The sequence below is a fragment of the Gambusia affinis genome, linkage group LG18 (assembly GCF_019740435.1).
Source record: "Gambusia affinis linkage group LG18, SWU_Gaff_1.0, whole genome shotgun sequence".
NCBI lineage: Eukaryota > Metazoa > Chordata > Actinopteri > Cyprinodontiformes > Poeciliidae > Gambusia > Gambusia affinis.
The window spans coordinates 6,746,165-6,761,593 of record NC_057885.1 but is presented as its reverse complement, the minus strand read 5'-3'; the positions used below and the strand labels follow the sequence as shown (position 1 = coordinate 6,761,593).

The 15,429-nt window shown below is 37.3% G+C and overlaps 2 protein-coding genes across 2 annotated transcripts; both read right to left on the bottom strand.

Annotated features, from left to right (window-relative positions):
* Positions 1-3,931: 3,931 nt before the first annotated feature.
* On the bottom strand, positions 3,932-6,495 carry LOC122820664 (C-type mannose receptor 2-like). The gene is made up of 4 exons (XM_044098235.1): positions 6,353-6,495; positions 5,892-6,170; positions 4,609-4,950; positions 3,932-4,281 (listed from the first exon to the last, which is right to left on the bottom strand). Exons 1-4 carry the CDS (start codon positions 6,384-6,386, stop codon positions 3,932-3,934), a joined length of 1,005 nt encoding a protein of 334 aa, XP_043954170.1. The 5' UTR covers positions 6,387-6,495.
* A 5,061-nt stretch (positions 6,496-11,556) lies between these two features.
* On the bottom strand, positions 11,557-14,172 carry LOC122820663 (secretory phospholipase A2 receptor-like). The gene is made up of 4 exons (XM_044098234.1): positions 14,027-14,172; positions 13,581-13,829; positions 12,614-12,961; positions 11,557-12,324 (listed from the first exon to the last, which is right to left on the bottom strand). The coding sequence occupies exons 1-4, from the start codon at positions 14,058-14,060 to the stop codon at positions 11,993-11,995; spliced, it is 963 nt and encodes a 320-aa protein (XP_043954169.1). The 5' UTR covers positions 14,061-14,172; the 3' UTR covers positions 11,557-11,992.
* Positions 14,173-15,429: the final 1,257 nt, after the last annotated feature.

Below are 15,429 nucleotides of genomic sequence, written 5' to 3'. Positions count from 1 at the left end.
TATAAGAATACTGTTGAAGGCCTGTGAAAAGAGACCTATTTATACACGTTTTAGTTAATTATTAGATTCTGTTAGAATATTAAAGCTGCTTATCACTGATGCCCTCCAATGTTGGAGAGAACGCGCTTGTATACCAAAGCATAAAGTTTATTATGCTCTTCCCTGTGGCTCTCTCAAATTTCTTTGTTGTTCAGACCTTTTATGACTAACCTGAAAGTTCAGAGTGAGATAGTAGTAGATATTGAGCACGTGAGTTTCCTGTGTTCATTGCTGTGTTTTTCTTTTGTCACGTGTTTCAGCTCAAAATTTCAATCATGGCACAAAGAGAAGCTGGTTGCCTACATGAGCCAGAGGAGCTTTGAGTAAAAAAACACTAAGATAGTAGTCGAAGTGCATGTTTACCGTTTTGCCTGGTTAACCTCAATAAATTAGAGCCATTTGGCACCAAAGCAGACAAACCAAGACAATGATACAAATAAAAGTAGCAGCTTCTATTTGTATGACCTTTGTATTTATATGCTTGCAAAGCCCATCATCTCAAATCCAATCCCTACTGGTTTGTGGTATTTTCTGTTTTAGGTAAGGAAGAATGGGTGCCAAAGACTTGTCACATATCCCGGTCTTTTGATAGGCCTAAGTCAAAGGTTAGAGCGGTTTCTTATAAACCTTATTGTGGTGGCAAGCCAAGCATAGTAAGATTCACACTTTATCAGTGTGAGTCAGGCGACATCAACCGACAAGACGGGTGAAGCGTCTTATACAAGGACTCAAACACAAGAGCGGACGAAGCAGGAATAGAGCTGCTGACCCACCATTTGCAGGAAAAGCTCCTAACATGACCTACCATTGCCCCAATTTTTGCAACTCCAGGCTTGGGTCAAAGTAGTTCCACCCAGGCCTGGTGTCAATTTGGCTGGCGGATGCCTTTCTGAGAACAACATTTTTGTCATATGTCAAAGTTAATGAGAGGCGATTTTATTAACTAAGTTGCAGGAACCTTAAGGGCAACAACCTTCTTCTCACTTTCTGCTGGTTTCCTCGAGGGCCCTCACTTGGCTTTCTGCCTCTCTAGAGATCCTGAGTTGGATCTCTAGAAGAGCCGTCACAGAGGTCCTCTGTTTTGTCACAGTGACCAGTGATTTAGGTCACTGTGGTCTCAGCAACCTGAATCTGATTGTCCTCACCTTATTTGTGTTGACCTTATTTACAAACCCAGTTCAAGGCTGTTAAAGGAAACATATTTATTCACATTTGAGAGTTAATTATTAGATTCTATAAAAGCACTAAAGTTGTTTGAAAGATAAAAACTTTGATAATGAAATAAACTTTATGCTTTTCCTTATGGCTCTCACAGATGTGTTTGTTTTTGTCGCAGTGAAGTCAAGGGAGACTTGGCTGACATGAGTCACCAACAGGAAAGATCGGATTAGGTAAAAGGTTAAAGCAGGCCACCAGTGCCTAGAGGAGTTAAAGTTCAAATAGCTTTTTTCATGTTCATAGATGGTATGAGCGAGATATACAATTGAAAACAAAAGTTCACATAAAAAGGAACAAAAGAGCCACTATTTGTCCTAACAGAACTGATGTAACTTAGGCAGGATTCTCGGTATTTCATAAAATTCAGCAGTTCCTCCTACAGTAAAACAGCCCCACAACATGACACAGCCACTCCCATACTACATATCTGGAACGATGTTGTTCCCAGACTTTATAGTGTCTCTCTTTATGCTCCAAATGCAACAATGGTCATTACAGGAAAACAGTTCCACGCTGGTTTAATCAGAACACAGGACATGTCTCCAAAAACAATTGTCTTTGTCCCAGTGTGCATTTGCAAACTACAACGTAGCTTTTTGATGTTTGTTTCAGAGTAATGGCTTGCTTCGCGCATCGCGACCTTTCAGCCCATGGTGGTAAGGGAGATGTCTCACTACCAGCTGGTATCATCAGCAAGGTATTGATGTGCACATTTCTGACCAAAACGTCTTCCTCGTTAACACTCAGAAGTGAAAATGGCTGAAAACACATGAGCAATTATACATTTTTGAAAAGCATTAGCAGAGCCTCCTACACAACCAACAAAAATGCAGCGAGTGGCTTCTGGAGGGTAAGTCAACAACAAAACACGTGTCTTTTCCAGCAGCCATTGCACAGCGGTAAAACCAGCTCACCAACCAGCTCCATCCTGGAGCTCAGCGTGGGTTGCTAGGTGACGGGCTATGCTTCACTGGGGTTGCTAGGTGACGGGCAGTGCCTGCTTATTTGTGAGATTGAATTTCAGAGGTTACGCTACAAAAAATAACTTAATGCCATTTTTTATTTTTAGAAGCAGCAGAAATCCAAAGGAAGAACAAAAATGTGCAACGTGTGAGTTTTGCCTCACATGTCCCCTTTAAAATAAAATAAACAATGGAAAAAACATATTAAACATCAAGATTTGAGTATTCAAACAGTATATTACACAAAGGTTTCTTTGGTTTCATTAGAAGGGGAGGATCTATTTTCAACTTTATTCTGAGAAGAGAAACATTTTCTAACCTTGTTTTTCAGTTTATTCACTGTTTTATTTTGAGGTAAGCTGAAAGCAGAACTAGCGAGTGTGTAGGTGTAGCGCCCGGATGTTTTATGATAAACACATAACAGAGTCATGCAAATGTTCCTGAAGAGGAAGCTTCACCTGATGCACTAAAAGTCATATCTACTCATAAAGATTATATGACTTAAACAAGAGCCACGTCATATGAAGGTTGAGTAAAACTAACTAAGGTTAAATATATTTGAAATGCAATACAGACCAAAAAACATAATTATACCAGGTTGAAGAGAAGAGAAAAAAAAGGTAGAAGAACGTTTAACTTCCTGAGCTAGAAAATAAGTTCAGGAGTCAAAAATAAACCAAAATGAAGTGAAGTGAGTGTTGCCATGGTGATGCTTTTTTTTTTTCTTCCAGCAGGGACATGACAGCTGGTCAGAGTTAATAGAAAAAGCAATCCTGGAAGAAAATGTATGGGAGCCTGGAAGGCCAAATTAGCTTAACAACATGATCCATTTGGTTTTACTGTCTATTCTAGACATTTTAATTCACTTTTTATTATTATTATTATTATTATTATTATTATTATTAGTAGTAGTAGTAGTAGTAGTAGTAGTAGTAGTAGTAGTAGTAGTAGTTGTATTGTAAGAATCAGCCTACCAGTGGGACTAGTGATGTAAAGTAGCCATTTGGTTATGATCTTATGTATCTACATGCAAATGTTCAACATGTATTGTCCCTTTGTTTTATATAAACTGAGTTATTTCTGCCTTAGACTATATTTATACCACACAGGCTAAAGGCAGAGGAAGCTCATTCTTGTTTTTCACAGAACATCAACTTTATTGTTCGGTTTCTGTCGTTCATCAGAGGAGTGAACCAGGTGAAACCATCCACACACCAACACCACAACATTTTCTTTAGAAGGTTTTATTTTCTACTGGAGGAATAAGAATCACTCTGATTGACTGGCTACCTGGACTCTGCTCAACAACGCTGGTATACAAGATGAATGGAGCAAATGTTAATCAAACACAGTGAAAGGTTGTTTTATTTTACTCATTCATCTTCATTTTTTCACATATAACAACACGTGAAACATAGGAGATGAGACTGCGGCGCGGTGCAACATTTTTATTGATTAACATCACATGAATCGAACAAAAACATGATTTAAATTCACCAAGTCAGGATGTTACATCTGCCTGGTCGCAATAGGAGAAGCAATGCAGAGAAATGAAATCTTCAAATCTTCAGAGGCTGTAGAGAGCGACCCGAACTTTGGTCTGAAAAGATACTTTATACTCCAAGTAATTGTTTGACTTGAATTAAAAAAACAAACAAAAAAAAAACTATTTATTTAACGATTGGAGGAGAAAGAGGGGAAAAAAGCAGTGCTTAATCCTTAGAACAAAGAAAATTATACTCTTCAAGATCATTTTTCTTCCTCCACTGATGTCCTCCTCTCGTCTCCATGGCTCCAGACATGTCACAGTCGTCCATCGGTTCACCTTCGGCCCAGTTCTTATAGCTGACCACCTCATCACTGACCCAGAACCAGAAATCCAGAGTGCAGGTGTAGCGCAGACCCGTCCAGACATAACCAGTCGATGCCTCCTTAGCTTTCTCCTGGACCAATATCTGTTGATCCATGTTGGTGATGGTGACCAGGTCATGGTGATGATCTCTGCAGTAGTACAAGGCTTCCTCCCAGGTTTTATTCTCTTTGATCAGGATCACTTTATCCACTGCAGAAAACACTTTAAACACAAAACGTCCCTTCAGCATCAGCTTCATTCTGAACCAGATGTTGTGCATGCAAGATTTTAAAAGATGAAATAAATGTTTGAGTCTGACTTGACAAAGTCTCTGTGAATTATTAATGCAGCTTTAAAGTCTCAACAGTTTAAATGCGAGATCAATATTTTAAACTGATTTCCCAAGTGTTAAACAAAATGCTTTTCAATATAAACACTGTGAAATAATAAAAACAAGGGTTTGTTTTTGATTTTTTTTTATAACTAAAGTTATATTTAAAGGTATTGTGTAATAGGAAATCTGTCATAAAAACTCACCATCATAACAGATGAAATGTTTACCCGCATTACAGGAGTCAGTCGTCCATCTGCCTCCATCACCACCAGTAGCAGCACATTGATCACTGTTTTGTTGCTGATTGTTTAATTCATTATTCCAGTGTCTGAAAGAGAAACTGCTTCCATCTGACCACCTCCAATTGTCTCTGAACAGACCGATGTATGGTTGATAATTAGAGTTAATCAATTTCTTCAGTTCTTCATCCTCTAGTTGCTTCGTTCCACTGATCAGGTCTGTGTGTTTCTCTCTGCAGTAACTCTGAGCTTCCTGCCAGGTCTTCTCCTCTTCAATCAGGTGATATTTATGGGTTTTATTAGTTTCTAGGAAGTAAACAGAAGAATATTTGTCACAGTTCAGATCTTTTTATATAAGCATAATATAAGGTAATCGTTGGGTAAATTGTATTATTGGTATTATCAATTATTTGTTGTTCATGTAGCCTTATAGTTAGACCTTTATAATGTTTTTACTTATATGCTTTTACTTCATTTTAATTTTAGTATAAAGAATGTTTCTGTGTATTGAATAACTTTGATTCCTTCCTGAGAGAAAGCAGTGACAATCGCTTCCAGCAGAGTTTGCGGCCCGGCCGGAAACTCTGCTCTCCTTGACCTGTTAAATAGCAATAAAGCCGTCGCCGTGAAGACATACAACTTGTTCTGCTCGACGCCGTGCCTGGAACAGAAGAATCTAGTGTGTAGATAACATGTGTCTAGATAGTGAATGTCATTAGCGCTGCAACTATGTGATGATCTGTTTTCCCCGCCCTTTGAGAGTTGCAGCGTCCAATGTGAGAGGGATCCTAAATGCAATAAAAAGAGAGGAGCAGGCATCTGTGATTTCAGAGCGGTAGGAGATTGTAACTGAAAGCACATCTCTGTCTGTTCTCCTCGCGAGTACAAAGAATCCATCTCTCTTGTCTTTCTTGTGTTTAATTAATTTTGTCTTTAATAGGTGTTTGAGCCTGACATTAACTGTCAAAGACATTAAAAACTGTGTCTATTAGGTTGAGTTGGATGTTTTTGTTCCACTCTATCAAATTTGCAAGAAATTTTTTGGTCAAAATGTTGAAAACCCCCCCCCAAAAAAACATTTAATCCATTTAATTAATTAGATCACCTACAGATATTACATTCTGGATTTTATTAGTACTCACCATCATAGCAGAGAAAAGCTTCTGTACTACTGCAAATAATATCTTCCCATGACAAATTTTCATTCAGAATCACACAGTTCTCAGATCCTTGAATTTTTTTATCACGTTGTTCCCCTGATTTCCAGTTTGTCTCATTTTCATTGAACTCCACTCCAGTCAGAGACCAGTACCATGTTCTGTTAAATTCTGGTTTACTGATCAGACCAATCCAAGCTCCACTCTGACCTCCAGCTGAGATCTTGAGTCTCTCCATGTCCTTCATGTTAGTCACTGTGGCCAGGTCAGTGTGTTTCTCTCTGCAGTACTGCTGAGCTTCAGTCCAGATTTTTTCCTCTTTAATGTAGTGAAACTGATAGAGCTGACAGTCAATGAAACAACACTGACCTACTAACATAAAACAGAATAATGTATTTAATACAAAATATTAACAAAATGGGTAAAGTGCATCTTATAAGATTGTAATTGTTTTGGAGCAATCTTAATGGAAAATTAAACTCTCCTGAATCAAGCTGAGCCTCTAGTGTGACTGAAACCAGAGAGTCTAGTTGTGTTTCAGATCAACTTACCCATCAGGAAGAGCAGAATCAGACTCCACTGCATCTTTGCTGTCAGATGAATGATTTTCCTCCAGCAGTTTGTCTCTGTTGGATGAAGAACATTTAAACAGTGAAAAGCTGCAGCTCTCCCTCCACTGGACAGAGAAACAATGAGAGCAGAGAGACCAAGACAGACAGAGAGACATTCTGCTCAGCCTTTTCAGTTCATATAAATAGAAATAAAAAATATAAAATTGTTCAGAGGATTTGGACATATCAGAAACTTACATCTGGATCCTGGTTTCCTCGGTCTGTGGGATGTTGTCTCTCAGTGTTCAGCTGAAAAACTTCCTCATTCGACACTGATGTGTTTCTATAACAGCTCTTCAAACAGCAGATACATTTGAATATGTGAATATTCAAACCAGCTGACGAACATTTCTATATTATTCATTAACCAGGTGGAAAGAAGAAATAACAGAGCACAACAGGACCTCTATATCTCAAAGATTATGTAAAATGTTCTGTCCTTATTGTAATACTGCAGCTCATATTTGTCACATTACTATAATTTATGGCAGTAAAAATAGTCTGGAATTAACACAGCAGCTGAATTTAATCTTTTATCCTAATGGAGGTAATTTCAGAAAGAGGAAAAACTTGATAAAAAAATAAATACTTTACTACACAATTCACAAGACAGAACAAAGGTTCAGTTGAAGAAAATGGACACAACACAGAAAAAGAAGCAATAAAAATACAGGATACAAAGAACTCAACACTGAGGAATTGAGGACATTATTAATGCGTACATAACTGGTTTGTTTTTAACCAATGCTTCAGTTGTTTTTATTATTATACAGTTCTCACTGTTTCTGACATGTGATGTGTCAAGAAATCTGGTATGTGTGTATGAGATCGGTCCAGGCTCATGCAGACAAGCGACCATGGGAGGGCCTAAGAGACTGTCGCAGCCTTGTGTATTGATTAATAATGATTTCTTAATGTGTAATTTCTGTATGTTCTTTTTAACGATAAACCAAAATCAAGTAATCTATGGTTATTGAATTGCAATAGAGATAGAAAGAAAGGAGAAGAACTTGGGTGTGCGAGCTGCTGCATTTCCTGCCCATTTCCTGTCAGTGGTTACTGCTGAGGATTCTCAGAGAGTTCTAAATATTCCTTAAGACACGGCAGATTTATAAAAATCGTTCAGACTATTACTTAACATGAAAGTTTAATTATAAATTTTATGATAAATTCTAGTTATCATAACATTATGAATGATTGATAAATCAGAGAAGTAAAATAAGGCATAAAATGTGAATGCAAGCGCTGGATGGAACAGGATGCGGTTGGAAGCGCAGCTGCACGCTGCCGAACGCCCTCATTCCTTAGCAGCATGCTGATTCTCGAGTTTTAAAATAGGAACGAAATGTCATAAGTCAAGAAAATGTCAACAGGAGGCTGGAAATTTTAGTTTAACAGTAACAATAAACAAAGTTATCTTTAAAATGAATCCCTTAAGTAGAAATTTATACTCAACAGTAAACTTAAAGGTTGGGAAAATAACTATTCTGTTTCCAGCCTGCAGATTGTAAAGATAAGACTATTATTTCCAAGCATGAAAGTTGTAAAGAATGAAATCTAAACATTGTGAGTAATTGAATAAGATTTAAAGAGCAACGCTTTTATTAATGTTGATTTGCTTATAGTAAACATTTACTCTTGGATTAAAACTGTAACTTTGATGTCAAGTAATTAGAATCATGGATTATTCTTAGTTTCTTTTTAGAAGACTTGTAGTAAGCTCACTTTAAGATACAACTGATGAATTATGGATATTATAACATTACAAGTTTTACTCTGAGCATGAAATGGAAAGGTGCAGCTGCCTGATAAAGATCAGAGGAAGAAAGGGCGTGGGCCGCTCTTGGGTTGCAGAGGTGAGATGGAGGATGAAGCCATGTGGTGGCTTCCTGCTTGCGCAAGTCAACCGCCCACGTGGAAAGAGCCCAGGTGTAGGTTAAAAGTTAATCGTCCACGTGGAAAAAAGAGACAAAAGTTCATGACAAGATCAAGGGGGGCCTGGTTGTTCGTGGGTGACATGCGCAGATGTTCTTTGTCTTGGTACAACCTCCTGGAGAATGAGAAACTTATAAAACCACGAGACCGAAGTGACACGAGGTTCTTCGTCCCCGGTGCTGAGAGTCAACACAAGTGCAGCAAGAATACCAGCAGAGGACCACACCCTGGAACCAAGGAAATCGATGTGCACGACGGAGTACCTCACGACAGAACACGCACCTCAGGCCGGACAAGAGGGCGAGATCCACCGACCCACTGCCTTGGTTCCTCATTGGATTTCAATACTCTGTGCTCCAACCCATCGATCTAAAAATACATCGCAACGGACTTGGGGAACTGAACAAAAGTCACCGGATCGACTGAAAGCTGTTTCACCGGATCGACTGAGAGCTGTTCAGTTGGATATAACAGACAGTTTATTTTGTTTCAATTCCAAAGAGGATTTATTTTTTTTAAAGATAAAGACTCTGACCAAGAGCTGTTCAGTTGGATATAACGGACAGTTCATTTTGTTTCCATTCCGAGGAGGATTATCTTTTTTAAGGATAAAGACTCTGACCAAGAACTACGAGGATTTCGGTTGCCAAGATCCAATTCCATCTGGGTAGGAGTCTGCTGCACCTCAAAGCCTTATTTGATAGAAAGATGACAGTGTAGGGAGGTTATTAGGAAATAGTTAAATTGATCTAAATTTTATTGATTTTCTTTGTGTGGTGTAATCTCAAGTAAATTCGTATGCCTGTCATTTACCCTGCTAAAGCTTGCTTAATAAATGCATATAATATAAAATTCTAAACAGGTTGTGGACCTTGAAATTAATTGAGTCATTTGAGTCACAGTTCTTCTATTTATAGTAAAACCAGTATACATGATTCCAGTAATGTGGTGGCTTCAGACTTTCCTTTAGTGAGAATAAATCATGACCTTGGGACTTAATTATTTTTTTTCCTAGTCACTAAAAATTATCCAGCCGTTAACAAGTACTCGTTACATTTTAGAAAGAAAACTACCGTTAACAGAAGTGGTTATTGAAACTATGCAGTTGTGAGGGCTACTCGGCTGATTGTTTCTTAACTGAAGAAGGTCATAACTTCTGGACAGGAGGTAGTCAGAGCTGGACGAGTTTCTTTCGCCACCAGTTTAAATAGATTATCTCAAATATCTTGTTCAGGGTAAGACCCAGGTCTTAAGAGATTTTCCGGACTTGTTAGACAGAGAACTGGTCAGTAGTCAGCCCCGAGGAGTTGAGAGGAGAGGGCGAGGCTGGCTATTGCGTAGTAACAAACAGATGGTAATCAGTTCTATGAACGTTCACCTCCTTCTGCCTAAACTGTTTTCTGCCTCCATACTCTGGTTTTTATTCTATTATCCTGTTTCTGGAAAAGTAAAATACATTTTTTCAAATTCTGTGTGTCTGATTATTCATTTTCGCTTTTAGATGTTTTCTTGTTGGCCTTTTTTAAAGCCCCTCAAGAGGCTCTGCAGCACAAACACTCAATGATGATGGAGATCAGCGAGAGATTACACCGATCAATCAGTTTTTGGTCCATTAAGCCCCCACAGAAATATTATCTGTCTCTTTTTGTCTATTTTTTAAACTTTTTTTTTGGTCTTGTGATGCTTCTTGCCTGCCGTTTCTCTTTGGATCCGTTTGGCCTGAGGTACCGCCTCTCCAGAACTAATCTAGACAAAAGTTTCCTCTTGTATTACTATTAGTATTTGCTCTACACAGGTAAAGCCGGTTGAATAATCTGTTGGTCTCCTCCTTTCGTAGAGATACTTGAGAGTTAAGACACGCCGTGTCTTCCATTTCATTGACCCCAGTAAAGGTTCCTCACTTCTGCCTGCTGCTATGATTGAGGTCTGAGAGTTCTCCAGCAATCAACGCAGAACGATTACCAATGAAACCTGCAGCAGGAGATCTCTGCAGTCGTTCTCACCTGTGTAACAACACCGGCTGTTTTACCTGGAGGTTGATACTGATGGAGCTGACAGTCCATGAAGCAACTCTGACCCGAAACATAAAATATGCCACTAAAACTGGAACTCTATGATGAAATCTCAGTAAATATGTTTTATACTATGTCTGTTTTATGAACTATTGTATCCATGATAAAGACAGATAGGTTGCTGAATCTAGCTGATAGTGATGGGTCGGTCGTGAATGTTTGGGCCATTAGAGTCGGTTCTTTGAACTGAACCTCTTCATTTTGATGGGCGGGGCTGCAAACACAGGTCCTACCCAACTCTTCAAACAGCACAGTGACTGATTTGCACAGGTGCTGTGAGGAACAAAAGACAGCATTGACCCGATCTTAAATCACGTCAAGACTTGAGGTAGTTGGATCAGAGCAAGTTAAAGAGTGTGAGAGTAAAATGCCTGGTGGAATCCACTGCTTGAGAAACGTCAAATTGTTTATCAACTCGTTGGAGTTCAAATGCATTCATTTTAATCTACCAAACTATGTGTTGAACATCATTAGACCTTCAGGATACCCAGCTGATTTACCTCTGAAAGTCATGAGTCAAGAGAATGAAGGCCTTAAGGTACCATCACAAGTTGATGTTTGTGTGAAGATACAAAACACTTTGTTGTGGTTTGTCTTGTCACCTCAGCTGTATCTGGTTCTAAAAACTTTCTCTCTCTCTGCACCAAAGATGCAACAATTTTGTGTCCTGATGACATAACGAACGTAGACAGCAGATTATTTCCGTCTCTGCCTGTTGGGTCACTTGTGTTGTTTCTTTTGCATTTTTCTCGGAGTCAGATTGTGTTTTTTGTGACTTTTGAATGAAAAAAAAGTAATTTGTTGCTGCAGCCGAACAGCTGAAACTCTACATCTATAAAATGAGGAAGAGGAGAAGATCACGCAGATGGTCTAGTTAAAGTTTTCTGAATTGACATGATATTGATGACGTCAGAGAGATTTCTTAGTATAACGGCTCAACTTGCCTTAGTGTGAGAGGGTTTTCTCATGGTTTTTTGCAGTAGTTCAGTTTTGTCTTTAATTGACAGGACTAAATATGGTGCCATCTGCTGGCCAATGTTTAACATTGCAGTGCGCCGTCATACATTAACCACTAATGAGACTAATGAAGTATTATCTTAAAAAGACACACACACCTTGTTTTCTCATTGTCTAAAGTTTAATCAGTTTCTTGTTTTACATCAGTTAAAATGAGCAACATTGCTTCAATTTGCTAAATGTTAAAAATAATGACAGAAAGAGAACATTAGAAATGTATTTATTAATGTGTTCAAAATGAGAAGTTTACATATAATTCCTCAGTATTTAATAGCATTAAATTTGAACATCATATTTGCTTTCAGTATAAAGCAGAGATCTGCAACCTTTACAACACAAAGAGCCATTTTGTCTTCAGTAAAATAAAACTGGAGTAAAGGAAGAGAAATGTGTTCATGTACAAGCTAATTACAAACTGAACAGAAACAAAGTTCAGAGCAGAACCTCTAGTTTGAATCTCTACTAGTCGTCATTTTTTATCATAGGTGAAATAAAATGTAAACTTCAACAAAGTTCTTAAACTATTTTTAAAAAGAGCAAACAAGGAAAGAACAACTTAACGCTTAAGACAGAAGAAATTCAACTTCTCTGTGCTGTTTCCTTGGAACCACATGTGTTTTCCTCCTGCCTCCATGGCTCCAGATTTTCCACAATTATTGATCCGTCTTTCTAAGTTTGGATTGTTCTTACAGACCCAGAACCACTTATTCTTCAAGCAGCTGAAGAACAAACCCAACCAGACAAAAGGAGTCGATGCCTCCTTAGCTTTCTCCTGGATCAATATCTGATCATCCATGTTGGTGATGGTGACCAGGTCATCATGATGATCTCTGCAGTAGGTCAAGGCCTCAAGCCAGGTTTTGTTTTCTTTGATCAGGATCACTTTATCTGTCATAAGGATAAAGGGAACAAACAATTTATTTTTCTAACTAACTAATGTTAATACTGAGAAATCGTGGCTGCTAACTTTTTTATAATATATCTAACATAATGTTTCTGCATTTCATTCATTATGAAAACATTGATATTATCTAAGAGCTAAATATCACTATATGTAAAATGAATTACAGGAAACACGAGACAATAATGGAACATCTCCTCAGTCTCCCAATTAGAGCGTCTTTTAAATAAAGTTTTAATGTTAAATGTGAAGAATTTGCTGATTAGAAAATCTCACCTTCATAACAGATGAAGGGTTTTCTTTCATTGCAGTTCTCATTCCTCCATCTGCCTCCATCATCAAACACAGTCATGGCACATTGACCTCTGTTGATTATCTGATTGTTAAACTTCAGATTCCAGTGTCTGAAAGAGAAACTGCTTCCATCTGACCACCTCCAGGTGTCTCTGAATAAACCAAAGTATACTATATGATCTGAAGAGATCATCAATTTCTTAACTTCTTCATCCTCTAGTTGCTTCGTTCCACTGATCAGGTCTGTGTGTTTCTCTCTGCAGTAACTCTGAGCTTCCTGCCAGGTCTTCAACTCTTTAATCAGGTGATATTTATGGGTTGTATTAGTTTCTGTGGAGAGAACAAAGTTGATTAACTCTAACTTACTTTTGAGAAGTATTCTTAGAAAAAATATTTTAAAAAGAAGCTTAATAGTTTTTCTTTTATCTTTAAACCATGAAGCTTCTATATCATGTCAAATAAGAAATTATAAGGTAAAAATGTTATTTCTTGCAAGTGTCATAAAAAAAGATGGAAAATTTAGATTAATTTTATTAGTTCAGGCCTTATTTTTATATTTGATTAAAAACCTTTTTTCCAAACATAAATTAATGTTTGATAATAAAAATATTACTTTTTGTATATATATATATATATATATATATATATATATATATATATATATATATATATATATATATATATATATATATATATATATATATATATATATATATATATATATATGTGTGTGTGTGTGTGTGTGTGTGTGTGTGTGTGTTTACACACACTGTTTACATTTTAGAGGGAAAATGACATTTCAGTCAAAAGACTTCAATCTTACCATCGTAACAGAGGAAAAAGGCAAAATTACTACAGTAATATGTTAACCATGTGGCATCCCACCACAAAATTCCACAGTTGGAAAACCAGTCATCACTTGGTTCTCCTGGATACCAGTTTGTCTCACTTTCATTGAACTCCACTCCAGTCAGAGACCAGTACCATGTTCTGGGACCATTTGTTGGATCATACAGACCAATCCAAGCTTCACTCTGACCTCCAGCTGAGATCTTGAGTCTCTCCATGTCCTTCATGTTAGTCACTGTGACCAGGTCAGTGTGTTTCTCTCTGCAGTACTGCTGAGCTTCAGTCCAGTTCTTATTCTGATTAATGTAATGATACGTATAGAGCTGACAGTCAATGAAGCAACACTGAGCTGTGAAGATAAAACACGTTTCAATATGAACTAACTTGTAGCTGTAGTTTACACAGCACATGTATTACAATTACTGCAGTAATTTTATGTTTAATTCTTTTACTTTCTGTGTGAATATTGAATAGACAGCTGGTTTCTAAATCTGACTTTATTATAACAGAAACCAGAGAGTCTAGTTGTGTTTCAGATCAACTTACCCATCAGGAAGAGCAGAATCAGACTCCACTGCATCTTTGCTGTCAGATGAATGATTTTCCTCCAGCAGTTTGTCTCTGTTGGATGAAGAACATTTAAACAGTGAAAAGCTGCAGCTCTCCCTCCACTGGACAGAGAAACAATGAGAGCAGAGAGACCAAGACAGACAGAGAGACATTCTGCTCAACTTTTCAGTTCATATAATAGAAATAAAAATATAAACTTGTTCAGAGGATTTGGACGTATCAGAAACTTACATCTGGATCCTGGTTTCCTCAGTATGTGGGATGTTGTCTCTCAGTGTTCAGCTGAAAAACTTCCTCATTCGACACTGATGTGTTTCTATAACAGCTCTTCAAACAGCAGATACATTTGAATATGTGAATATTCAAACCAGCTGACGAACATTTCTATATTATTCATTAACCAGGTGGAAAGAAAAAATAACAGAGTACAACAGGACCTCTATATCTCAAAGATTATGTAAAATGTTCTGTCCTTATTGTAATACTGAAGCTCATATTTGTCACATTACTATAATTTATGGCAGTAAAAATAGTCTGGAATTAACACAGCAGCTGAATTTAATCTTTTATCCTAATGGAGGTAATTTCAGAAAGAGGAAAAACTTGATAAAAAATATTTACATTTTCAGAGTGATTGTGTTAACAGGCTGAAAATGTTCAATTAATGCAAACTGAGAGAAACTTTGATCCTTCTGAGAATTTATTCTCTAACAATCATATCATATCTTTCTATATACGGTAAAGAAACTATTTCTGATAAGATCTTTACAGAAGATCACATCACAAATAAAGACTTTTTAACTTTTTTATTATCAGTAAAAAAACACATTTCATAAATGTTCTGATCATCATGGAGTTTAATTTTATTTCAAATGCTCTCAGTTCTTTTAACCTCTATTGACGTATTCCACCATGTTGGCCATTTAATCCCAGTTAATTTTTCATCTGGACACTCAGTAAAAATTCATAAACTTAAATTTTTTATCCTGCAGTGACTTAGAAACAAACCACATGAATTCTGCTGAAATTTACCTCAAATTTATTTCTGCGGTTCCTTAAATGACTGAAGAAAATATGAAAAAAAAATGAAGAAAATATGACTTTGTCTCATCTTTCACCTCTGCATTACTGAAAGACTCTACATTAGGATTTCAGGACAGAGACGGTGTTGTAATTTCCTGCATCAACATTTATGATTCCTGAGAAAAGGAACTGCGAACGCAAATCATCCTGAGTAAACAGCAGCAGGAGGGGAACTGTGTTCAGCTCTAAAGGAATCATATCAATCAACCTGTTCACAACAAAAGAGTCCAGTAAACACTTGCTACATGTCAGAATAAGTCAAATATTTAATGCTCCATCAGCAAATCAACAATTCA

What these genes read in the sequence shown, in the direction of transcription:
- LOC122820664 (XM_044098235.1), bottom strand. Translation starts at nt 6,386, where the DNA reads ATGCAGTGGAGTCTGATTCTGCTCTTCCTGATGG. An exon ending in GATTCTGCTCTTCCTGATGG is followed by an intron (nt 6,171 to 6,352) that starts GTAAGTTGATCT and finishes TTATGTTAGTAG; the next exon opens with GTCAGTGTTGTTTCATTGAC. An exon ending in CTGGAAATCAGGGGAACAAC is followed by an intron (nt 4,951 to 5,891) that starts GTGATAAAAAAA and finishes TTTACTTCCTAG; the next exon opens with AAACTAATAAAACCCATAAA.
- LOC122820663 (XM_044098234.1), bottom strand. Translation starts at nt 14,060, where the DNA reads ATGCAGTGGAGTCTGATTCTGCTCTTCCTGATGG. An exon ending in GATTCTGCTCTTCCTGATGG is followed by an intron (nt 13,830 to 14,026) that starts GTAAGTTGATCT and finishes TTATCTTCACAG; the next exon opens with CTCAGTGTTGCTTCATTGAC. An exon ending in ACCCTTCATCTGTTATGAAG is followed by an intron (nt 12,325 to 12,613) that starts GTGAGATTTTCT and finishes TCCTTATGACAG; the next exon opens with ATAAAGTGATCCTGATCAAA.